A 25,358-nucleotide genomic window follows, 5' to 3' on the forward strand; every position below is an offset into this window, starting at 1 on the left:
AGGCGTCAGAATCTCTCTAGAGAGCCAGGTGATAATAATGTGCAGTTCTAGCTAAGAACCAATGGTTTCTAGACTCTTGAAGGCTGTCTTAGCCACTTGCCTTTCTCTGGGACATGGTACACCCAAAACATAAAGAGGAAAGGTTTATTTTAGCTCATTCTTTCAGGCATGGTCACAGCTGGCTCCAGGGCAGAAACAGGATGGCAGAGGGGGCATGGCAGAGGAAAAGGTGATCAGCCCATGGTAGCCAGGAAGGAAGACAAAAAGGGGGACAGGACAATAATATATCCTTCCAGCTCACACCACAATGACCCACCCCCAACAAGGCCCTGTGTCCTTACAGCAAGTCAGCTGTAGCACCCCCATGATTCAGTTGCTTTCCAAAGTCCCAATTCTGAACAGTTGAGGCTTTTAGGGGGCATTTAGATCTAAACCATAACAGAGCCATAGAACTAGCTGAACCAGACAAGAGGAGCTTGTTGAGATGATCTCTGGGCATCGAGTCTCAGGTATATCTTCTCAGCTGGGGAGGCCTATTCCAACTGGCCCATCAGGCAGCCCCGTCCATGGTCCCTACGGTTTCTCTAAAGCTCTGCCAGGTGCTTGAGTCACAAAATATGCAAACAGTGAGAAGTTTTTACATGTTAGTGGAAAAGTAGGTATTTTCATATTAGAACTCTGTGATTACAGATCAATATGGCACATCCTCTAGACTCTGGTCTACCTGACAGCTAGGAGTTTTGAACTATAAATATTAGTTATTGTTGGTTATTTTGATTGTTTCATGTTTTCCTAATTAAGATTTACTTCTTTATCAACTTTTTCTCCTCTAGAATCCAAGCTTGTCCTAAATTTATATTTCAGTCAAAGGAAATTTCTCTTGATACAGATAGGAAAGATGTCACTGTGTGTGTAGGTTTCAGGTAAATGTGATTCATAGTGTCAGAGCTGCCCTTTAAAGAAAAAGAAATTTGGCAAGTAGGGGTGGAATGGGTTACAAGAAAAGAAGAGGAACAAATGGGAACAGATCTGCATTAATAAATATTCAGATCGTGCCTACTCCGTTGTCAGTGTTTGTAGGTAGTGTTAGTACATGTAGTATTGGGTGATGGGAGTTGTGCACACTCTCATTTTTCACTTTAATTGCCTACCTGAAAGGATTCTGACAGCTTCAAAGGTTACGGCTGGTTGCATTGTTCAGAACTCAGAAGTAATATGCATGTGCGAGTTACTTCATTATTGCCCACTAATAACCAGTTCTGGAGAAAGTCTTGAAGTGACCAAAGGAGCTACGATTTGACATGATGGTTTTGTCCCCCTCATTCTCCCATTATTTAACCATCCCCGTATAGAGTTAGCCATAGAGAGTATGGTGATATAGGTGTAGTTCGACTTTTTCTTTTCAAGACTTTAGTATGATAAATTCTTAGAGTTTTTTAAATCTAGAAAAACAAAGCAAGACATGAAATCATGTTTCTTTTTGGAGCTTTTGGTCTAACTAGCATTCTGGTGGTTTTATGTTTTGATGAAATTTGATTTGGCTTCGAATAACTGAGAAACCTTCAGATAACTATGGCTTAGGTAGAAGAGAATTTATTTCTCTTAACTTTCAAAAAGTCTAGAGGTGGTCAGGTCAGGAGCAGTATATGTGCTTCATGTGACCAGCAGTCCAGCTTCCTATTATATTGCTTTGCTGTGTAGGGCTTCCATTCCCAGAATTATCTTATTTTCAAAGTAGATATAAGAGCTCTAATCACTCAGTAACCTTAAAGGAATATTACCATTAAAAAACAAAAAAGACACATGTCTTTAAGGAGGCTTCCCTTAAGCCCTGCCTACATCCTGTTGGCTAGAACTTAGTCACATGGGTGCATCAGGATTAAAGAACGCTGGGAAACATAGTTTTTAGGCCAGGCAGCCATGCTCCTAAAGCATTATAGAGGAAAATGTCCCTGCCGCACTTCTGTGAGTTTTTACATTTTCAATACATCATCATGTCATCAACTGTAAAATAAAGATAATCCATAGTAGTTCACATCTCAATTTCAGAACATTTTATTGACTAAAGAACTGAGCAGTACCTACACTGAACACATTACTGATTTAGTCCTCATGTTCATTCTAGGGTAAAAATACTGTTCTTATCAATATTTTACAGGGGAGAAAACCTTAAGGTTTAAAGAAATTACTCAGTTCCTGTTGAACTGAGGCAATTTGACTTCTGAGAAATGGCGCTGTTACCTTAAGCAAGAACAAGAAGTAGGAACAAGGGATCCATGGAGAGGTAGCTTCTCAGAGTGAACTTTGGTGATTCAGGTACCAGACCAACTAAAACACTTAACACAGGAGGGCCCACTTTAACTCAGTCTTCCCATTCCCACCCCTTATATTCACTCCCTTGTAAAATGCACCATTCACTTAGTTTCAAATGCAGTACAGCCTTTGGCTTTTCTTTATCCTACGAGCAATCCCTGGGCCAAGGAGGTTCTCAACTGATAGTTGGCTGAGTTACATGATAACCAAGTCTTTAAAAAGGGCCATTGGGTTTTTATTGTGATTGCTGTTTTGCTTTGCAGGTCATGCTCTGGTTCAGTTGCCCGTTGGAATGTGTGGTGTTATGATGGGATTCTTCAGCACTTCAGTTCCTATCTGGACCATGAGTCCTTTATCTCTCCTTTCTCTTAAGTCCTTGACTTCTTAGTTCTGCAAATTGTCATACCACACATCAGAAGCAGACCTCATTTTCTTGTCTGTCAAACTCTTTTCACTTTCTAGTTCTTTATTTTTGGTAATGAGACACTCCGATCTATAATTTAAGAAAAATCTTGTATTTCCATTTCTACCTTCACCAAATCTTATATCTCTGGATCCCAGTTTCTCCCCCATCCTCCCTCCGTACCACTTCCAGTTATTTACTAAAAATGGACCATCTCAACTCTGCACCTTCATTGGCTTTGGGTTACCTACAGAATTAAGGTTGAGCTCTCTGGGAGAACTTTAGTCCTTCCATATTGTGGCCACTACATTTCAGGCCTGCAGAGAAGACGCTCTGCACTTCTTGCTAGCCACTGCTCTATTCTACTTCTCCTCACCTGCTCAAACCATTTTCTATTCACAGTCACCATTTTTTCTTACCTTTTCTGACTGGAAATTTAGTTAAAGACTTTCATTAAATTTTTCTTTCAAGAACTTTCCCTGATTCTCAGAGAATTGTGTTTTTTCTAGAATATTATATTATCTGTGTTGATATGCATCAGTGTCTGTCTTGAATTATTTTTGACTGGGAATAATATTCATCTCTCTTGCTCAACTGTAAACCTATTGACCTAGAATTTCCCCTAAGTCATGAGCATATGGCAGGAATTCAATGTATCTTTGGGGAATTAATTCAATTTTGTTGTCTCCATTAAGAAAGCCAAAGCGCTTATCCAGGTCCAGACAACCTCTGTGTCATTGTACTTTTGATGCCTCCTAACCAGCCTCTTCACCTCTTTTTTTTTTTTTTAATTAGTATGAGTTTGGAGTACCTAATCATTACAATCACCATGGGGAGTTGATACATGTACAGAGTACATCTTAATTCTTTTTACTTCCCTTTGCCTCCCTTCCTGCTCCCTCCAGCCTTCTCACATCTTGATTTAGACCACAGAAAAGGAAAGAAATTGTCATCTGAAAGCAGGAGCTTCATTTCTTCTAATGGTCATGTTGCTCTGCTTCAAAGTTTCTCAACCTGGTACCATAGATATTTTTAAGTCTGATAATTTTTGGTTGTAGCAAAGCTATCCCTTGTAGAATTGTAGACTTGCAGAAACATTGTAGGAATGTAGAAACACTGTAAATGTTTAGCAGTATCCATTGTCTCTACTCACTAGCCACCACTAGCACCTTCCTTCCAGCCTCTCCAGTCATTGCCAAATGGACCCGAGCATGAGGGGAGTGGAACGGCCCACAGTTCAGAACCACTCTGCTGAAGTGTGTCTGTAACTAACTATCCTGTAACTAATGAATGTTGACTCTTTGGTCCTGCTACCTTTCCATAGTACCCATTGACTTCACCCCTCAAGCTTAACGTCACACTAAGTTTCCTGCCTTCACCTATGAATGATTCCCCATGCTCACTCCCTTCAAAACTTTCCACAGTCTCCATTCATTACTAACACCTTCCCAGATTAGCCCTGTCTGCCCTACCTCCCCTGTTTTGAATTTGTATCATTTTGTAGTACACTGAATGTCTGGGCTTTATCTATATTTTTATGCATATATATGTGCGTGTGTGTGTGTGTGTGTGTGTGTGTGTGCGCGCGCGCGCGCTTTTACAGTCATTACATCGGGGTCTCTGTTCCTCTCCTGCTGTCGGATTCTTACAACTGTCTGAGCTAGATGCTTATCTCCGTGTCCTGGGTGTCACTGCACATCCAGGGTATCACTGAGTTACTCAGAAAACATCACAGCAGGCAGTGGTTACTGACATAGCCCTGGGCTTAGGACTTGTGGCTTCTAATACCAACTTCCTTAAGGGGCTACAATTTTAATGGGATGATAAGATAGATTTGCAAATCTATCTAGTACAACATACAGTAGAAGTAACCTATGGGCCAAAGCCTTGGAGAATAGTTAGGATTTCCTTGGGCAAACAATGTTAGACAGAAAAAGTGGAATGTCTCCCTCCCATAAACCAGTATTGCCTTCCAGCCTTGAAGAGAAGAATTCAAGGGCCTCATTTTACTTTACTACCTTTTCTTCTGTCATTTAGCCTCACTCATCATCAGTGATCTTCTGTTACACATACCTCTGAGTATGCTCTTTTCATGGGCAGGGCTGATGTGGATGCTCGTTTAGGGTCTTTTAGGTTGCATATTGGTTAGATCTATCATCAGGTTCATTTCTGGGAAAAATAGGCATGTATATTTGTGTGTGTGTGTGTGTGTGTGTGTGTGTGTGTGTGTGTGTGTGTGTACATTCATGCAGGACTAAATGGGGCCAAATTTTGGGCCTTATTCCTGTTTGAAAGAACTTTATTGTTTAGTTTCAGCACCCAGGGACTGGACCCACTCCAATCTCCAGGATTGCTGTGTATAGGCTGTACACTTCACAAGCATACCTACAAGACATGGTGGTCTCTGGCAGGTTTTCTTGTTAAGGATAACAAAGTTAGACCTTGAATAGATTAGTAAACCTGGGTCCCACTGAAGAGTATATAGATTGATAGATCATATTCATAGACATAGGGCTACATAACTTATACTTAGAGAAAAATTCAAGCACTCATTGATGATTTTGATGGGTTGGTAAACACTTAGAAAGCATCCTAGTGCAAAGAATCTGTCTGATAACTTTAACCCTTTGGCCATGTCAGAAATAGAGAAGCTTGTAACATGCTATTTCTTTATACATTAGCCTCCTGGAACATTGTCCAAATAGTTCCTGATCAAATCATGTTTATTCATTCACCTGTATCAGGAAAACTCAGACTGTGAATGTGAACATGAGTGTTTATTTTAATAGATGATGTTATTGTGTTCATAGTGTCCCCAGCATTTAGATATTTAACTCATAAAGTTTATGGCAATGCTTAACTGCATCTAGATTTCACATTGAATTTGGGAAGGCAAGAAACTCACTGTAATCTGCTCTGACTTCCTTGTAGTAGAAATTATGGCTTGGGAAAAGTTTCAAGTGACTTGTCTATAAACTAAGGAAAAGTTACTCCACTCAAAGACTGATTACATGCAATTGTAGGACTTTTTTTCCTAAGGCCAACACCAAAAAGAAATATTTATTTAGGTAGCTGAAGTAAACTAGCCATGAATTAAAAGTTGGTCTTTTTAAATTGTTGGTGCAACAAATTTATTCTTAAAAGTAGAGTGAAAGTTGCAAAAAAAAAAAACTATGCTGGGTTTTAACCAAAGCTAAAAAGATTATCTGGATAGAATTCCGTGTTAACAACTGATGGTCACAAGGAATTGACTTCAGAGGATGAGCCACCTTTGCATTGGTCAGAATGCTGGCCCAGTAGCCCTCAGGACACAGGTCATGGCCCTGCTGGTACTGAGTTTGTGTAAGAAGGCATGCCATGTAACCTCCCAGGCCTCCGTTTGTTTGCTTTTTTGCTTGTATCTGCCTCCCTCCTTTCTTTCTCCTTCCCTCCCCCTCTTCCTTCTTTCCTGCCTTCTTCATTTGTTTGTTAGTATCTCTCATTCATATTCAAGACTTTTCCTGCAATGTCTATTGATCATTCCTTGACTGTTCTTGGCTCATATTTAAGACCAAGGCAATACAAAGCTGATAATCTTTGAATGGAGGTGTGGATAGTTAGTTGATCCTGAACTTTAACTGTAGAAGGATCATTTAATTAGAGAATCACCAGATATAAGCATCTGGCAGTCTTTTCTCTGTGCCCATTTAACTGAATCAGAGAAAAGCCCTCCTGACTGGCTGCCATGTCTTGGGAGCCATGGAGTAGGCACATTGCTACTGTAACTTCTGTTTTCATCTCTGTTCCTTCTCCTTCTCCCTCACTGTGCTTTGTGGGGGGCACAGTGTCCCTGGATAATCAACATTCTAAAAAGTTTTCATCCTTGACCTTCTTCTTGTTTTTTGCCATACCAGTTACCTCTAAGTCCAGAATGTCAAGTCAGGGCTTCTGCAGGGGAGCTCGGCTCTGCCTGTGGGTCTCCCCTACTTCAGGCACTTGAGATTGTAACTCTTCACACTCTAAGGCTCTTTCTATTCCTGTGTAGGTTTTCCATGTTCCAAAATGCTGATTGAAATGGCTTATCTGCTATGTCCCTTCCTTCTTTTTTTCTATCTTTAATGAGTTTCTTTTTCTTTCTTTCTTTCTTTCTTTCTTTCTTTCTTTCTTTCTTTCTTTCTTTCTTTCTTGCTTTCTTTCTTTTTCCTTCCTTCCTTCCTTCTTTCTTTCCACTTTGATTAGACCTGGAATGGTGAAGGAAACAAATACCCTAGATGAATCTTCCACGTTTAATCCAAACCTTTCAATTTCTCATCATAAAATTAATTGATCAGCATATCTACTCAATAGTTACTTTGCTTCTTCTACATCCCAGGCACTGAGCTAAGTGCTAGAGAGATGAAAAAAATTAAGACAAGATCCTCACTTCTGCAAGGTGTGGAAGGGGAAAATTATATTCCCTGGGAATTGTCCCTTCAGTGGCCTAAGCAGGTGGCAGGAAGAAAGTGGTGCTGAATTAGGAAGAGATGTGACAAACTCCACCCAGGCTCCTGTGCAAAGCTTTACTGAAGAAACTCTAAAGCTCTGCAGCTTTACAAGTTCAACAGCTGGGGGAAGGCTGAGAACATACTGCACCCATTAGTTATTATTGAAATAATTGAAGGGTTCCAAAGACAAAGTAATGTCTCTACCCCAGATCTTCAAAATTGTTCATCTGGCTGGGTGGGTGTTTGCCTCTCCAAGGTCTTCCAGGGCTGCAAATCCCCCATGCATTCCCACCCACATTCTCTCAGGCCCCCCACAGTTGCCATGTATACTTAGAAAATAACTGGAGTTTGGAAAACACAGAATTAGAAGAAGGCCTCTCAAGAGACATACTATGTCTTCCCCTCATTGTTGCCTTCCAGCCCACAGATTGCTCATTGCCCAAAGGGTCCTGGTTCATTTTGTTGAGGGGCAGTGCAGCTGGTTTCTGACTTTCTTAAATTATAAGTAGTTTCAAGTATATAAAATCCCAGTGAGGTAGACTAGCTAAAGCCATTGGCCAGTGCCAATGATCTCATTAATTAGTCTTGGCTGACCCACCACATAACTCTGATAGTTTTTGTGTAGGATTGAATATTGCACTACAAAAGACTACTTACTAGAAATGTTCAAACCAGACCCTTGGTTGCCATTCATTCCAGTGCTGGAGATATGACACAGTGGATGAACATGGGCCTCCTGAATGGTCGGTGGTGTCCAACCTTCCTTGGCCACCTAGCATTCCAGTTCCTAATAAAAAGGGTTCTGAATGTTCCTTTCCTAGTTTCTGCTATCTCTTTTTTGTTGCTGCCTGAGGAGCAGTGGGAGCTAGTGCAGTGACAGCAGAGCCTTTCACAATTCATTTGAGTCTATAAAACCATGAGTCCCTAAGATCATATATCCTATGGAAAGTTTCTACTTGTACCTGGGCTTGGTGTCAATAGCTTAGTCCTTATCATAGAGCTGTATGTTCAGAATATTACCCCCAGGGTGATAATGACAGAAGATACATTGCCATCCACTATAGAGGATGCTCTTTTACAAAGTTTGAAGTAAGCTGATAGGTTTTTATCACTTGAGTACTTTCAAATACGTTTTAATATTTGAAATCTTTAGCCTTCAGTCAACTTGAAGTCTATGCACATGCAAGGAAGATAGTGGGCAAGGGTGGCTTGAAGCAGAAACAGTGTCAGAATTTCTGTCAGTGCTATGTTTTGCTTTTCCCTGCTGTGCTGGAAAAGTTTGAGTTTTATCTGCCTGTCACTTCAGAGTAATATAAAAGTGGTAGAGTGGTGTTCTGTGTGGCTGTGGATAGTCACATTATAGAAATTGCCAAATTGCCAGCCTAAGGAGATGTGGCTATGATGTGTTTCTATCCACAGACCACTGATGAAAGTGGATTCTACCTCTAGACAATTATAGCCAATGTTCTAGTTCCACATTTTATTGGAACAAACAAACTAGAGAAATATCTGGAGAGATAAATGCTTTGACCATTTTATTTCTTATTAGAGTCCTTATAGCAGCTTATCATACGCAGAAAATGTCTTGAATGACATGGCACATAGTATAAGGACATTTTTCATTGAATTCAGTAATTTCCAGGGGATAGTGAGACTCTCTCTAGTTCAATCTGATAATGTTCCCTCTGTCTTTGTAATCCTCACAAGGGGAATGTCATTGTGTGGTACCTGGGGAAACCGTCCTACTATAAGAATCCTGGTCTCTTGTCTCTCAAATCCTTCCCTGTAGGTAGTGTTTAGCATCAGACAATTACGGTTCTGTCAGGGAGGGAGAAATAATAAAGGCAGCTGTTATACTTTTACTGAATGTGAAGAGCTCAGGAGTGTAATTAAATCCATAAAATGGTGAGTCATGATCACCACACAGCATCCAACCAGGAAGCGAGTGTTTATTTGAGACCAGCAGTTGATGCAGTTCCTCTAGTAGCACTTGTGCTAGCCTCTACTGACATGTGGGCACCAAGTGCCTCCTTTCATTTTAAAAACTGAAAGCTTTAGTGAATGTTCATCCATGGAAGCATTTAATCTGAAAAAGAGGATTTAGGCCTGGTGGATGTCTGTCTGGAAGTTCTTCTGTCTTACTGGTTATCAACATCTGCATTATAGAAAAAAGGTGAATTCTGCCTAAGGTGCTTCCAGATAATCTTTTTGTCATGGAGAAGGTAACATTTGAAAACTTCCAGAAGTCTGTCTCCCACTTATGATTTGAGGACTTATGAGGATAAATCTAGCATATATTATGGAATATGCCAAAGCAAAGTAAAAAAAATAAAATAAAATTTCAAAATCTTGCTTTGCAATAGAATCCTGAACATTGTTGATTCTTTGTAAAATAAGACTGTGATGTACTTTTTTGAATGTTAGGGCCTGACACCATTTATTTGAGCATCAGAGAACTGCAGAATTTTATACAAAGTACTTCTTTTCCTTTTCTCAAAGACACACTAGATAGAGCCTTTTCTTCATTACTCAGTTTTCCATTACTGTGACATAATAATCGAGATAATCTATAAAGAGGAAATGTTTGTTTTGGCCCAGTTTTCGAGGTTTAAGTCCATAGTCACTTGGACCTGTTGCCTTTGGGTCTGTGGTGAAGCAGAAGATTGTGGCAAGGAGCACATGACAAGAACACCACTTACCTCCCTATGGCCAGGAAGCAGAGAAAGGAGGGCCAGGTCCCTTTACCCCCTCCAAGGCCACACCCCCAGGGACCTTTCTTCCAGTGGGCCCTCCTAAAAGTGTCACTGCTTCCCAGTACCACCACAGGCCAAGAACCAAGCCTTTAAGACAGGGGCCGGTGGGGAACGTTCAAGATCCAAACTGTAAAAACTTTAAAGTTGAAAGTAAAGTAAAATAAATGTTCAGAGAGAGAGAGCCCAAAAAAGAAAAGTAGTATAATGTTTTTTCAACAAATGATGTTACCCTCATATAGGGTACCATAGAGGATGCCATTTATCCCAGAAAACCCACAACACTGCCTTCCCTTAGAGGAGAAATTGAAAATGCATGTGCAGCAATCTCAATGATCAAGGTTCCCCAAGCAGCAGTTCACAGTACTAATAACTGTCTGGAAACTAATGGTAACCACTTTAAGCACCTCTTGTAATTGTAGAGGCCAAAAGTAACTTGTATTAATCTCACGACGACTCAATAAATTTAGTATTAAAATTTTTAGGCAAGTTTTTCTTTTTCTTTTTTTTTGGGGGGGGGTGTGAGATTCAAACTCAGGACCTTGTGCTTGCCAGGCAGGCACAGCACTGCTGAGCTACATCCCCAGCCCGAAGATTTTCTTTTCATGAAGTGTGTATACATTTTTTTGTGGACTGTGTGTATGTGTGTATGCGTGTGTGTGTGTGTGTGTGTGTGTGTATACAGGTGCACACATACACATCAAGAAAAGAGAAAGATAAGGGCCAGGGATTTAGCTCAGTGGCACCACGCCTGCCTTGCAAGCACAAGGTCCTGAGTTCAATCCCCAGTACTAGAAAAAAAAAAAGAGAGAAAGATAAAAATAATTAATGTAGTTCAGAAAGGTAGTAAATATTAAATATTTAAGAAATTATATAATTTGAGGAGCTGGGGATATAGTTCAGTGGTAGAGTGCTTACTTAGTATGCACTTACTATGTGTGAGGCCCTGTATTTTATCCTCAACACCAACAAAAAGGAGATAGGGAAGGGGAAGGAAGGAAAGAAGAAGGAAGGGGGAAAGAAGGAAGTGGAGGAGGAGGAGAGGAGAAGAAAAAGAAAATTATTTAATTTTAGAATAAAAGAAAGCTTGACAACATAGATTATGAGATAGCATATTGGAAGCCAGTTACAAGAACAAATACAAAAGTTATAAACATATTTATTGGCTTTTTTTATCTCTTAATACACAAATTTTAGGCTCAGAACTGTGCTCTTTTCCTTCAAAATAATATGCCTTCTGAAGTCATGCATGGTACACCCTTTGAAGAAATGGTTTTTAAGTATATTGAGTTCAAGCTCTTGTCTGAAAATCAAAGCTCCTCAATTATTAATACTTATACTTGAAGTGGACTGTTTGGTGAGAAATTGTCCACAAGGACCATTGCAATCATTGCCTTGTTCTTTCTTATCTTCTTCCTTTCTTCTCATTTTCCTGGGTTTTGTCTCCAACCTCTTATGTCTTACCTCATTAAGCACCTGGAGCGACCCTGCAGGATTGGTGTGTCAGTCACTGTGTGCACCCATGGCCTGCTCAGCATGCCAGTGGGCCATTTCTCTGGACAAAAGGCCTTTCCCTATTGAGCATGCTTCCATTGACTCCTCTCCAGCAAGCGCATGCCTCTGAGAAAGGTAGATGCACATTGGGATTATAGCAAATTTAGATGAGTATTAGTGTCGTGTTTGAAAATTATTTCCCTTGAAGAGTGGTTTCCTCCATTACAGAACAGCTCACTTTATCTCTACACCAGCGATCAAGAAGCAGCCTCGATTGCATAAGTAGTTGTGGTAAGGTTGAGAGGATATGCTGAGTTACTGATCTGTTCTCATTTGTGCTGCCAAAACTTTGAGACCCGACTCGATGGAGCCATTCAGAGAATCTTTTGTCTCTTGTTTCAGAATTTGGCTTTCAAGGACTTATAATGGCAAAGAACCAAGAAAGCAGGATTTCTGAATAGTGTGTCCCTGAAATTCTTGGCATTGGAAAAACAATAAAGTGAACATGAGATTCTTAATTTTAACACCAAGAATAACACTAGCCCTGCTGTGAGTTTTAGTCTGGGAGTCAGAAGCATTGTACATGGGTTTTTCTCTGCTATCATTTTTGTCACCGTATTCTCTGCTGCTATGTCTGCTCCCTTTCCCTGTCACCCGTTAATGCCCATTGGAGTCAGTGCATGTATCTCACATCTACCATGTACAGTAAACACTTCCTGTGCAAAGGTGCTTAAAACAACATCTGTCATGACATCAAAGGAAGTGTTGCTGCCCAGTGCAGCTGGAAGGGATCTAATAATGCTATAGTTTAGACAAGATTACCATGAAAAGGAATCTGTGGGAAATGTGTGAACCTTTTTCTGAGAAAACAACCATGTATAGTCACTTTCCTCCTCCTTTTATGCAAATATTATGTAAACATTGTTTTTGCATATATTTATGCAGTTTCTTCATCTGATAAGCTTGAGACTGTTTCTGGTTGTGAGAAGTACATTCCTGGCACTGTACTAGAGAAGCACCATTATGAAGCGTTGCTATGGTGTTGAATTCTGCCTCTTTGAAGAGAAAACCCCTCTGTTGAATGTGCTGTTTGTGGACTGAACCAGTACAAGAATTTCTGATTCAGAGTCTAGAAAAGTTATAATAAACTCATTATACATTTAAAAAGGAAAAGAGGTGCCCTCCAGAATATGAATCCAAACTCAGAAAAGTGTTCAGTGAACAAGAACAATACTCAGTAGATTTTCAAATTGATGGAGCTTTCCAGTGGAAACTAATTTGTTCCAGCATTGAAGTGAGCATAATTAACAGAGACTCTCTTTCTTAGGCCGATTAACCACTGAAAACCATGCCAACATTGTAACTGTAAGCAGTGAAAACCAATATTTATGAGGGGGATTGTGCAAGAGTTTGTGTGACAGATGGGCATTTTATCACTGTTGATGTTTGGAATTCCCTTGAAAAGTAATGCAATATCTTGTTATTTATGAATGAATGAACAAATGTGCTTGCTGAGTTTTCTTTAAAAAGAGGTATTCTAAATTAATCTTTTTCTGTTTATCCTGTTACTTTATGTAAGGTAACCTCATATTCTGATGCAAAACTTGAAAAATCATAATTGTGTTTTTATTGCAGATACAGATCCACGTGTTTTAGAAAAACAAGAGTTACAGCAGCCAACGTATGTTGCTCTCAGTTACATTAATAGGTAAGCCATTTTCAGAATTTATAGCAATCTCATCTGCCACTTATTTACCTTTAAATGTATCTTTTTAAAAGAGCAGAAAAATGCTTCCTTGAGATTATTTAAAAGCAACCTCTATATGGAATGTTCTAGTTTCTCTGTTGAAAAAAATGGAGAATTGTAGTCTTCTGTGCACATGGCTAAAAACATGACTGATTTATAAGCTTGTTCTGGAAGTATTTTGTATGCACCGTTAGAATACACTCTTTTGACTTCAGAAGGCAGTGTAGGAGATTAATGGATTTATATTTGAGTGAACCTTTTAAATCCTGGGGTGAAGAAGTACTTTATGAATTCAAAACATTGTTGGAATATCGAATGTATCAGAAAATAACAAATTGAAACAATTTAATTTCAGAAGGTTATTTAGTAGCAGCTCATCTTTTAGTAAAAACATTCTCAGCAGCTGAACCCATCTGTGTAGAATAACATTTAAAATAGCTTTTATTTAAACTGAACACATGAGCCCAACTTTGGAGAACCATTTTGAACTTGATATATCAGGTCTAAAAGAAGAGTTAGTGTTTCAGTCAACTCAAATAATTAAGGAGACAGTAATTCTTTGGAGAGAACTTGAAATCATTATAGGTTAAGAAAACATACTCCCAAGCAAAAAAGACAAAGTAAAACCAAAACTAGTTTTTAATGAAAAGGAGAAACTCTCTGCTCATAATTCAGAGCATAATTTCTGTTGACTGTCCCTTTTATATAAGGTGAAGAGTGTTTCCAGGCTCTTGATACGAGAGTCTGATATTCATGGTCTGAAGTGGAAACCTGGGTACAATTTCATTTTAGTACTGTTTTAGGAAACTTAATAATTATTGCCTAATTAGAGCTGTGAATTAGTCACCTGTTTCAAGTTCAAGCTCAATCAGTTTCAAGTTCTATGAAACATATTTTCAAAAGGGTACATTAATATAAACATCTATTGTATGTCTCTCTTGCATTTTATTCTTATCAGTCTTCCTAAGAAGTGAGATAGGATATCTGTAGCTTTTTATTATCTGTAACTTTTGACATATGCTAAGTAGAACACCTTCAAAATCACATCAGATACAAAGATGTATGTGCTAACTGGGTTTTTCACAGAACCTGTATTGTTTCCAGTAATTAAGAAGTGTTTTGAAAACTCTAATTATATATTACTTAATATGAGTTACTATTAATATTAGCCTTCTAATATTGAAGAGTAGGATGAATAGGCATACAGATTAATTGTATTTAATGAGACTTTTAATAAATAGAAGCTACTGTGATTTGAGTAAAATGTTACCTATGTATATACAGATTCATATGACACTCAGTCTTACACTTTAAACATGTCTTTGTATTTGGTTTGCTTAGGCCAATGTCTAGTCCAGAACATCACACTGGACCTAGATGTTTTGTCCCTTAACTCTTTTTTTAATCCAACCTTTGGTTCCTTTGGGGAAATGACTTGTTGAAGAGATGGACCAGTCATCTCACAGAATGCTCCCAGTCTAGATCTTCTCTTGGCTATTTCTCCAAAGTGCCATTTGGTGGGTTCCTACATCCCCTGTGTTTGTTATAAACTGGATGTGAGATGTGGAGAAGATGGACCGTGGTCTGGACACTTGACTATGTGTAGAGGTCTAGGGAAATAATTTGACAAGTCAAGTCCTAGCTGGTAGAGCAGAGGACCTATATAGAAGATCTGTAAGTACTATTAATGATCCTGCAGTGAAGGAAAGGATTGTGTGGGAAAGGTTACTAACTGCTGACACAGGATCTCTTTGTGGGGATACTACCACATTCATAGTGTAGTACTTAACATACAGTAGACATTCTGGATATTTGAACATAGTAAATAAGAACCTAATAAAAGAGAGGTCCAAGCAACTGATAACTCCCAGTCTGATCAGAGTGGAAAAATACTAAAAAGAGTCTTAGGGACCTTGGATAAAAGAAGGGAAACATTACAGTATCAAAATTCAGATAAAGCCAGTATGGATTCAAGAAAAGAGTGTTAATATGAAAAAATATCAGCTTGATATCAGTATCTTGAATATAGGAGAAAAGAGTACTGTTTAAAAAATAAATAAGATTTCTCTTTTGTTAGGCCTCAGAGGGATATACTCTAATTCTGCAGAGCAGAGAAGACTGAGAAAGAATTAATATTTCTCTGTTCAGATACCTGTTAATTCCACCCTGATGGACATTTGAGCATCTAAAAATCAAGAGAAATCTTTCTTTGCCAATGACATTGACTGATCAATGAGCAGAGAGTTATAGTCCTTAACATAGAGCTTGCGTTTTGAACTATTTTTAAGAAGAAAAAGTAGTAATAATTCAGTAGAAATCATTGCATTTATTTAACCTGTTTTAAATTGTTTTATACCCTTTTTTTTTTGAGATGGAATCCCATTATGTAGCCCAGGCTGGCCTTGAACTCACAGTGATCCTCCTGCCTCAGCTTCCTGAGGGCTGGGATTACAGGTGTGCACCACCACACCCAGCAAGGTTATACTCTTTAATAATGGGTTGAGCATAATAGATACTTATAGATAGAAAGAGAAAAATCATTGATTCCCTTAAAAGTAAGTCCGTTTAATGGGTGGCTTAATGTAAATCAGCTAAATTTTGGATTTTGCATTCAATCTGCTACAGTACTTTGTGTCATATAGCCTCTGAAAAGCCTCACTGTACACTTGTGAGAAAAATGGGAGTGAGGGGCCAGGGATGTAGCTCAGTGGTGCTGCGCCTGCCTGGCAAGCGCAAGGTCCTGAGTTTGATCCTTGGTACCGGTGGAAAAAAAAATGGGGGTGGGGGTGGGATAAATAATAGTACTCAGGAGTTATTGGGTTCAAACATACACAGCTAGGTTCTGGAATAACCACTGTACAGCCAGATTTGTCAGATACCAGAGTTAAGTACACAGTAAGAAAAGTAAGAGGAGAATTTAGAAGACTGACATTGGAAAAATAAGACAGGACAGGTGGGAAGAGGGGAAAAAGACATAAAAATAATACAGAATAATGACCATGCCTAGATAATCAGAGGTTAGAAACCTGAAAAGATGAAACTGTAGGTAACAACAAGCTACAAACACTGTAAGAGAAGTGACCAGGAATTCCCTATGATGTATTTGCTACCATGGAATTGGATTGAGTGTGCAAGGTGAATGCTAATCTTGAAGGCCTCAGCTACAGTAGGGAAGGACTCCTGAGATCTGCAGCCAATAGGAAAGAAGGGACAGAGGGCAGTGAACATACAGGAAACCATCCTCCACCATGAGCCACCAGTAAGGCAGGTAGGGGCTAGGTGGGCTACCTGCTAAAGTCAGGTGAGTCTCCATAAGAAGATTGCAGAGAGCCCTGGACTGTCCATGGGTACTGCCTACAAGGCATTGTCTCAGGAGTTCTAGGTAGCTGTCTTGAGATGTCAAGGTAATTTATTAATAACTTAGGACTCGCCAGAAAAAGATAACTAAAATAGCTTAAAGATATGATAACAAACATGGCCAACCCTTTTAATTACACTTTATTCTCTACAAAATGTTTTTATTAAAATAATGTAAAGTGGAATTTCCAAATCAACTTTAAATCTGGCTTATTTTTTCTTAAAGCGTCTATGAACGAGTGTTCTCAATACATGAGTTGAAAGTTGATAGTGTAGTATCACTTCCATTTCCCTTTTTTAGCTTCTCCAAGGAGCCCTAAAGACTTTTATTCAGAATGGCTTTCTATCCTTCTTCTGATTCAAAATGCAGAGTACTATCTTTTTTCTATGGTCATCTGGGAAAAAGGAAAAAAATTGTGCCTAAGTATGCTAACCCATTCACCATCTCCTCTTGTACCTCTTTTAAAGTGATCCATGTACTTACAACCTCTCAGATACCAAACAGACTTTTATTAACAATAAAGCTGTTATTTTTTTTGCTCAGAAACTATTACAGTTTTCCCCACATTTCTGATGTATTTCTCTCCTCTCTTTCTTTGAGAAATATAGCAGTGCAGTGGCTATGAGTCTCTCACTCTCTCTGTGCATAAAGTGTTTTGGGGTGAGGGAGAGGATGAATGAAGTTGAAGGTGCTGTGTAGGCTTTCCAGAAGTTCCTATGAGAGTCATCTATGAGTCCATGGCTACACAGTTCAAGCTAATACAGTGAGTCTTGTCAGAGCAGCTGCTACGGTGTGGAAATGGAATAGAGATACCATGTTGCCTTCCAATATGGCCAGTCTATCCAATGCCATAGTCATCCAATTGAGATACCACAGATTAGAAATAAGAACTTTGTTCTAAAATATGACTTGCTGTAGAGCCACCCCAACAATGCCTGGAGACAAACAAATCTCCATAAGATAATCAGAGGAGACAAGAGCTTAGAGGTGAATCCTGACAAGTTAGAAGGTCTTCGGAAACATTTTGGTTTTCCAGAGATTGGGTCTAAAGTGTAAATCTAGGCCTATACAAGTTCAGCATGGTCAGTCTGAAATTGAACTGCCTGCTAGAACAAACTCAATACAGTGGTCTTCATAGGAATGAATTCCATATCACAATGTTTATTGTACAATTGAAAATTACTAGATATGAAAGAAACAGGAAAATCTTTTAGAGAAGGAAAACAAAGCATTCAATTCACCTTCCCCAAGATGGCTTAGGTGTTAGATTTAGGAAACAAAGACTTGAAAGCAGCTATTATTAATGTGTCCAATGATTTAAGGTAAAAATATGCTAAATAAGAGCTTGTTTCAAATGAAAATAAAATCAGTCTGAATGCTTTATTTTCCACATTCTACCAGAATGTAACTGTCTAATGAAAGCTTTCTTCCTCTTTCCTACTTTTCTTCCCACTCCAAAACCCTAGCTAGTCTTCCCAAACTCTCACTCTTGCTGTTGGACTCATTTTTGCCAGTCTATAGTTAGTATAGCCTCATAAAAAATGCTCTAATTAGCACAGCTTGTACTGGCCTTCTATTTATTTTATACAGACAAGCCTGAAGCATTTGATTTTTTTTTTAAATGTAAAACCCCTGAATTTTTTTTTCATGAAACCACCTGTTTATGGTCTTCCAAGAGCAGTCATGTTTATTGCAGTACAAAACCCACTTTCCTGTTTCTCTCCTTTGTCTACCAAATCTGAAGTTCTGCTGTGTACCCCAGCCCCAGAATGAGGTTTGTGGCCTAATGAATGCCATAAACATGTTGCATGCTTTTAGGTCTCAAAACAACAGACATCGTGCTGCCATTTTCTTTGCCTATATTTTTATGGACGTCAGTTGAAACAAAGCTGAAATGGCTGCCTGCCAGATTTTCCTTGTAATATCTCTAACCTTATTTGCCCCATTTATTGTGTTCTGCAGAGACCATATACTCCTGAGGGATTCTGGGAACCTAGAAAGAGGTCCTTTGTGTGACATTTTGGCTTGCTCCAAAATGAATTAGATTGTGTTGCTGGCACAAAATACATAGTAGAAAAGATGAGTCTTGGCCAAGTTGAGTGATAATGATTTACTTGCTAAACACTGGGCTGCTGGAAGTCTTTATAGTCTACGGTTTTTTTCTTGGGACAATGTTTTAATCAGGTTGCTTAAACAACCCAAATCACAGTAGGCCACTTTTCTTTTCAGTCTTTATCTTTACTCATCAATATTTATGACTGATCCTGTGTGTCTTTGAGCTCAGTTGAAAAATGCATTACTTTTTTCAAACCCCTCAAACTTCTTGCAGGCCAATAACAATTCAGTGATGCTGAAACCATGTAGAAATAGACTTAAAATCCTTATGTAGAAACTCATTTCCTGCACCTTTTCCTAAGTAAGAGTTGCTATACTTTTCATTACCTCAAATTGTGAGAATTCTCCAATAACCAGCATCTCCCCTTCTTGTATCCTGTCTCTGGTACCACATTTGCTTAAGATCTATAAAGATTCAGCCCTTCCTGCCTTAACATGCCTCCACACTTAGCTGGCTGCTGGATATCAACTTTGAATTTACCAATTAAATTAATTCTCTGTACCTGTAACCTTGCTCCATGACCTTCATTCCTTCACCTGTGATAAATCTAACATGCACCTCTCTACCCTGCAGCTGCTGAGAGTCACTCCAGAAAAGCACAGAGGTATGTGATTCATTCCACTGCAAAAACAAGCTTTCCACCCTCAGCTGGACCCTCAAGACTGTTCTGTAATCCTCTCCTCTCCAGTTGAAACCTTGCTGAACTTACCACAGTTCAGTTTCAGATGTTTCCCACTGTACTCAAGTTCCCAAAGGAATTCTCCATTCTTTCAGCAGCAGAAGCCATCAGTTCCTGTGCTAAGAAAAACAGAGGCCATTTCTGCATCTGGTCTCAGCTTCCCTGTTGTTCACCACAAAATGCATCTGGATCTTTTATGTACGTTCTTTTCATTCTCCTCTCCTGTGTTCAGAGCCGTTACCATGGCCTGCATGCCACGACCGTCTCTCATCTTTGTGGCTTCAAACTCTCTCTGTCTAGCTTCCTTTAGTCATGTTACATATATCATAAAGTCTTGCTTACCCTAATAATTTCTGTTTTCTTGGCATGGATAACTGCACTATCTTCCTTAAGACGTTGCCCCCCAGAATTGAAGTTGTTGTCCACTTTCTATTTCTGAAATCCTTTTCTCCCTTGACCCCATGAGCTTCTTCCATGCAGGTTCTTCTCTTACATCTTTGCCACATGACTGGTGACCTCTTAAATTATGTCCCTAGTAATTTACTTTTCTGTCTACATTTGCTCCATCCCATGACCTTAGCCATCACCTGGAGAGGATTCCCTGGCACCCTAATACCAGGTTTTCTCCCATCCTCAGCTTAACCACTCACTACCTTTGGGTACAGGAATGTTCGGTACAGGCTCAGGTCCTCCAGTGCCAACCCATTATTTCACATCCCACCAAAACGGCATGTTTTTGGAGTCTTAATGTCTTTGTTGTTGTTGTTGTTGTTGTTTTTAATGTTGTTTAATGGACACGCACCTATTTCTTCTAGAAAGTATGGGGATAATTATCTTCTCTGTAAGTAATCAACAGTAGAATGGTAGAATAAATGATTATGTATCCATATCTTAGAATGCATTAGATCTATCTCTACTGACCTGGAATGATGTTAAATAAAAAACAAAAAAGAAATACACATGTATATAATATGCATTCTATATAAAGCCTAATTTTAGACTCCCATATTTGAAAAACAAAGTATCACAACTGCTCGAATTCCTCTATACATGTCTACACATTGCTAAGTACTGAGGCACCATATCTGTAACAAATGCATCCTTGTTACCTCCTGAGTGCTTCCCCTGCTGCTGTCCTTACTTGAGGTGCCAACTTTCTGTTTTAGATTATTCCCAGAGTTCTCTAATCTCCTTTGCTACCTCCATTCTACCAGTTGTTATCTAAAAATGTATCAAAAGTCTCACTGTCAGCTCCATGGATGAAAACCTTCCATGTTTTGTCCTCAGCTTGTGGTGTCCTTCCTCTCACTTCTACTCTTCTCTGACTAGCATATTTCTGTTTTCAAGATTGACATTAGCACTACTCATTTTATGAAAGTACCCAACCTCCAGGAATGACATTTAAATTCTTTTTTTTTTTTTTTTTGGTACCGGGGATCAAACTTGGGTCCTTGCGATTGAGCAGCAGGCGGCGAAACCACTGAGCTAAATCCCCAGCCCAACATTTAAATTCTTTAAGTTCCTTTCCCCAAAATAAGAGCATTAATAAATTCACTATGACCATTGAATAATATAAATTTTAATATTTTATTCAATGTATTTCAGATCAAGTCCTTCTCTTTTCTCTCCCTAACCCCCATCAACCCTTCTATGTCAAGTTAATGAATATTAACACCATGATGAGTATCCATCCAAGGTGCAGACATGTACAGAGAGATTTAAGGCTGGCTTTCAACTCGCTACGTAGCCCAGGCTAGCCTTAAACTCACAATCTTCCTGCCTCTGCCTCCTAAGTTCTCAACCTCTCAAGTTCTGGGATTACAGACATATGCCACTGTGTGCAACAATTTACTTATACTTCTCTTTTTGAAGAAACTAGGTTAGATAGTCTCCCTCTTCTGCCAATGGCTTCTGAACACATTTGGAATAAAAGAGAAGCTCCTTACCATGGGCGACATGGTTTCTGTGATCAGATGCTGCCTGCCCCACCTCTCCACCTTCTGCTCTTCCACTGACCCCAGAAAGAGCCAAGCTCCTGCCCTTTAAGCACAGTAAGCTCATGGCAGCACCAAGACTCTGGCTCTTGCAGAGTCTTTCCCTCCAACCAGAGCTTCACACTATCCATTTCTCCCATCCTTTCTGATTCTGGCCAGATGTCCCCTGCATTTAAATAGTATCTGATACTTCCTCTCTGTGCCCTCACTCTGCTTTACTACTCTCCCTAGAACTTACCACTGCCTAAACTCACATGGTTTATTTAATTGGTGTGTTGTTCATTACCCGTTGTGAGCTTCATGGGTGTCCATCTTGGCCATTACTATATCCTCAGCTCCTAGAACACTGTGTTTTGCACAGTAGTGTACAGTAAATACAGATTGAATAAATACATGAATAACAAGCACAGTTTTATATGTGTGTATCCTGTTGCCCTCCCATTGTGTGTCTTACTCGTCTTTCTGTTTCCTGCATATTCATACCTGACTATGGCAAACACTTTCTGCATGGCATAAAATTAAATCACAAAGTGACAAATTATAACATAGACATGACCTTGGAGATCCCCGCTCCACCCCCACCATATACATTTACAAAGTGACTCAAGGTACTGCACCTCTCTTACTTCATTTGGAAATTCAGATCACTGGCAGTAATCTACTTGATTTATCGTTTTCCCCTTATGTGCAGCACCTTGGAGTTAATTAAGAAGACCATGAATCTTCCCTCTGTAGCTCTAGTGCATTCCCATTTGCAGAATACTCTCATATTGCTGAGACTGTTGATTTGGGACTCAAATTGAAACATTACTTAATTTTCTCACATTGAAGTTCATTATGCTGACCCTAAAGACCTGTCCTGCCTTTGAAGGCCCTCTCACTGGCAAGCTTTAAGATACCTCTGTGTTCTCAGTTTCTAAATAACTTGTTCTCATTTCCTTCACCATGGCCAAAATCTTGGTCACTGGCGTAGGGGAATGCAGCTAAGTCAGCTGCCTGTCCCCTGAAAAAACCACCCCATCCTCAGCCACCATGCAAGCCCTGCCCTGGTGTGCCTCACCTCTGACCTGTGCCTGGCTGATTTCCTGTAAGTGCAGTCTGCACGTAGAAAGACATGACATCCACATAGACATATCATCCCAAACCACACACAAGTTCATCCAGCAAGTGACAGATAAGTCATAAGAAGGCAGACTAAGATGTGATATATATTTGTACCAGCTCCCCACAATGAATTATGTATCACAAACATGTACTAATAAAAAATAAAAAGCCATTATCCTAAAGTCATTTAAAGTTTTATTGAAATTATCATGTTAAGGAAAAGATGAAATGCATTATACAGAGAATTACTTGTTTTGTCCCATTGTTTTCAGCAGATTAGCATCTTTTAGTTTTGCACCTACTAGGTTCAGGGTACTGATCAATGCATTCAACTATGTCATTAGTCCTCACAGTGACTCTGCCTCACAGATTGTATCTCCCTTATCCACCTAAGGAAATGGAGTCTCGGGGAAGTTGTGGGAACTCTTAACCATTCATTTGTTTGTTTGTGACTTGGACCCCTTTGGAAAGCTGTTGAAATATTTGGATTACTTCTGAAAACAATGTTTTTAAATTTATGAATTAAAATGTATAGGACTGCAAAGAAAACCAGTTTGTTAAAATGCAGTTGTCAAAATATAAAATCACACATTTGTGATACAGTAATGTGTACTTCCTGGTTAAAGCCTCAAATGAGAAGGGGCCAGGGATTTAGCTCAGTGGTTCTGCCACCTGTCTCACAAGTGCAAGGACCCAAGTTCAATCCCCGGTACCAAAAAAAAAAGCCTCAAATGAGAAAGTGTAGGTACTGAGTTAATAGTTTCCATAATTTCACTTTAGTAGTGATCTGCTACTATCATACTGTGATGTCAAAATATCTGTCACTTCTACAGGTGCAAAATGGTGTGATTAGTATAGATATTGTGAAAATACTATGATTAGTATCTATACAAATAATTGTTTTAAATGCTGTATTTCAGTTAGAAGTTTAAAATATCTGAGTTAGGTGTCACAGTTTCTAAATAGTCAAGCTTTTAGAGGTGGGTTCCAATAAAAATGTTTGTGATTCCAAGTTCCTTATTTTTCCTGGATGTTACAGTGCCTCTCCATACTAATACAAGACCCTGTTTCCTCTACAGTTTTCCACAAATGTTATGCATCATCACACTGTGCTGTAGGATAGGTCACAGCAGAAGCAATAATCAAAATACTAAAATGTATATTATCCTTTCTATTTTACAAAGAACTTCAGATATTTCCAGGCATCTGATTTCTTGTGAAATTCATGTTTTCTTAAGTGAGTTATGATTCTACTTTAAAGGATTGCTCTTACCCCATTTTTTACAAGGATCAGAGAAATTCAGTGACTTGCCTAAGTTCACACATCTAGTAAATGATAGGCTTGTGATTTGAACTCCCAGATTTCTCATAGTCTATCCCTGTTCTTATCATTACTCTGGATTGCCCAGATTCTTAGGTAACAAGATATTAAATGATCTCTCAATACTGCACAGAATGAACATGTGGCCAAGGTGAGACTCAGGTTTCCCTACCTCCAGCTCCATTGTCTTGCCTAATACACAGTGCCTCTAAAAAGCTGAAGCTCAGAATTTCCACACACATAGTTCTTTATTCAGATGTGCAGACCATGTGGAATTACCAGACTTGGATAATTTAAGTGTGAGGTTGTATTTTATGTCATTATTTCCAGTTGCTGGTAAAACCAAATGATGAGTGAGGAGGAGTTTTCATTCTATGCTAAGCAGGTGGTAATTTAGCTCTGGTCACTGCACTCATGTCAGCCTTGTCCCAGGGGCTTTTTCCCTGGTTTGATTTGAGTTAGTGCATTTTTCTTGACAATCAATTCACTCTGTACTATTGCTATGGCCATAAACGTGATGTTTGACAAACAGAAGGATTCACAGAGAAGCCTTCCCAGCAACTTCCACATTTCGTGATCACTGAAATTTTCCTGCAGAGTTCAGTGATAACATGGCCCATGTAATTTACAGATGGTAGGGCCTGCATACTGTGATTCTGGCCAACTTCCACTTGCTCCCAATGAGATAGGATTTGGCATTCCAAGATCAGAAATTTGATCTGGTTTTTGGAGCTGTCCCTGCCTTTTTGGCAATATCTATGTATCTTTTCTTGATTGTGCCAGACTGCATGCGAAGACTCAATCTTTTATTTCAAGTAGAGAGCCTAGCAAGGGCCTGTGTGTTTCAGGAAGCACAGTGTCACTTGGATAAATTGGGTGCTTTGCCTCTTTATGTCAGATACTGTTCAAGTTTGCCTTTGCCCAGACTAAGTGGTGTCATCATCCTCCCTCTCATGGAAAGAGTGCCATGGTATGTGTGGGCCACATATAGATGCCTCAGTAATGTCAACTACTAGGAAAAATAGAATCCATTGTCAATGCAGGTCTGATTGATTTTTTTTCATCTTCATTATTGGGATGGAATTGTTTGGAGCAAATTGACTGAGAAGTTGTTTAGACTTGTTCTTCATTTTTCCCATACAAAAATTCCTGCTTTCTCTTATTTTTTTGTTTTGTTTTGTTTTTGGTATGGGGGATCGAACTCAGGACCTTGCACTTTCCTGGCAGGCTCCAGAACCACTGAGCTAAATCCCCAGCCCCCTGCTTTCTCTTTATTGCTCCTTTTGTCATTGTATTTGGCACAAACCAGATTTAATGATGTACAGTTCTCCTGAGCTAAATAACTATAATGAAAAGCTGGTTTCTATATTGCATTAATCTTTGTTAGGCAGCAGACATATTTTTGAAACCCCAAAGCCAGATTGCTTTAAATAATAAAAGCACATTATACCATTAGCTCATTTATCGTTTTTGAAAAATAGCACTTTCTGATCCCGGGCACAGATTTATCTTAAGGGCTATAGCAACAAGGTTCTTATTTTTTAGGATTTTTAAAGGGGCCTTGCATATGAGTGTAATATCAAAGTTAAATCTTAATTCAAATTGAAAAATTATTG

The 25,358-nt window shown here is 39.1% G+C and overlaps 1 protein-coding gene across 1 annotated transcript in view; it reads left to right on the plus strand.

Annotated features, from left to right (window-relative positions):
• Jazf1 (JAZF zinc finger 1) overlaps positions 1-25,358 on the plus strand; it is a 348,619-nt gene that overhangs the window by 179,901 nt on the left and 143,360 nt on the right. The window contains exon 2 of the mRNA XM_004839497.3: positions 13,059-13,131. Within this exon, the coding sequence (XP_004839554.1) occupies positions 13,059-13,131 (73 nt within the window). The remainder of the gene's footprint in view (positions 1-13,058; positions 13,132-25,358) is intronic.

Source organism: Heterocephalus glaber, unplaced genomic scaffold (assembly GCF_053883595.1).
Source record: "Heterocephalus glaber isolate CG9 unplaced genomic scaffold, H.glaber_assembly_v1.0 deba00000676, whole genome shotgun sequence".
Classification (NCBI taxonomy): domain Eukaryota; kingdom Metazoa; phylum Chordata; class Mammalia; order Rodentia; family Bathyergidae; genus Heterocephalus; species Heterocephalus glaber.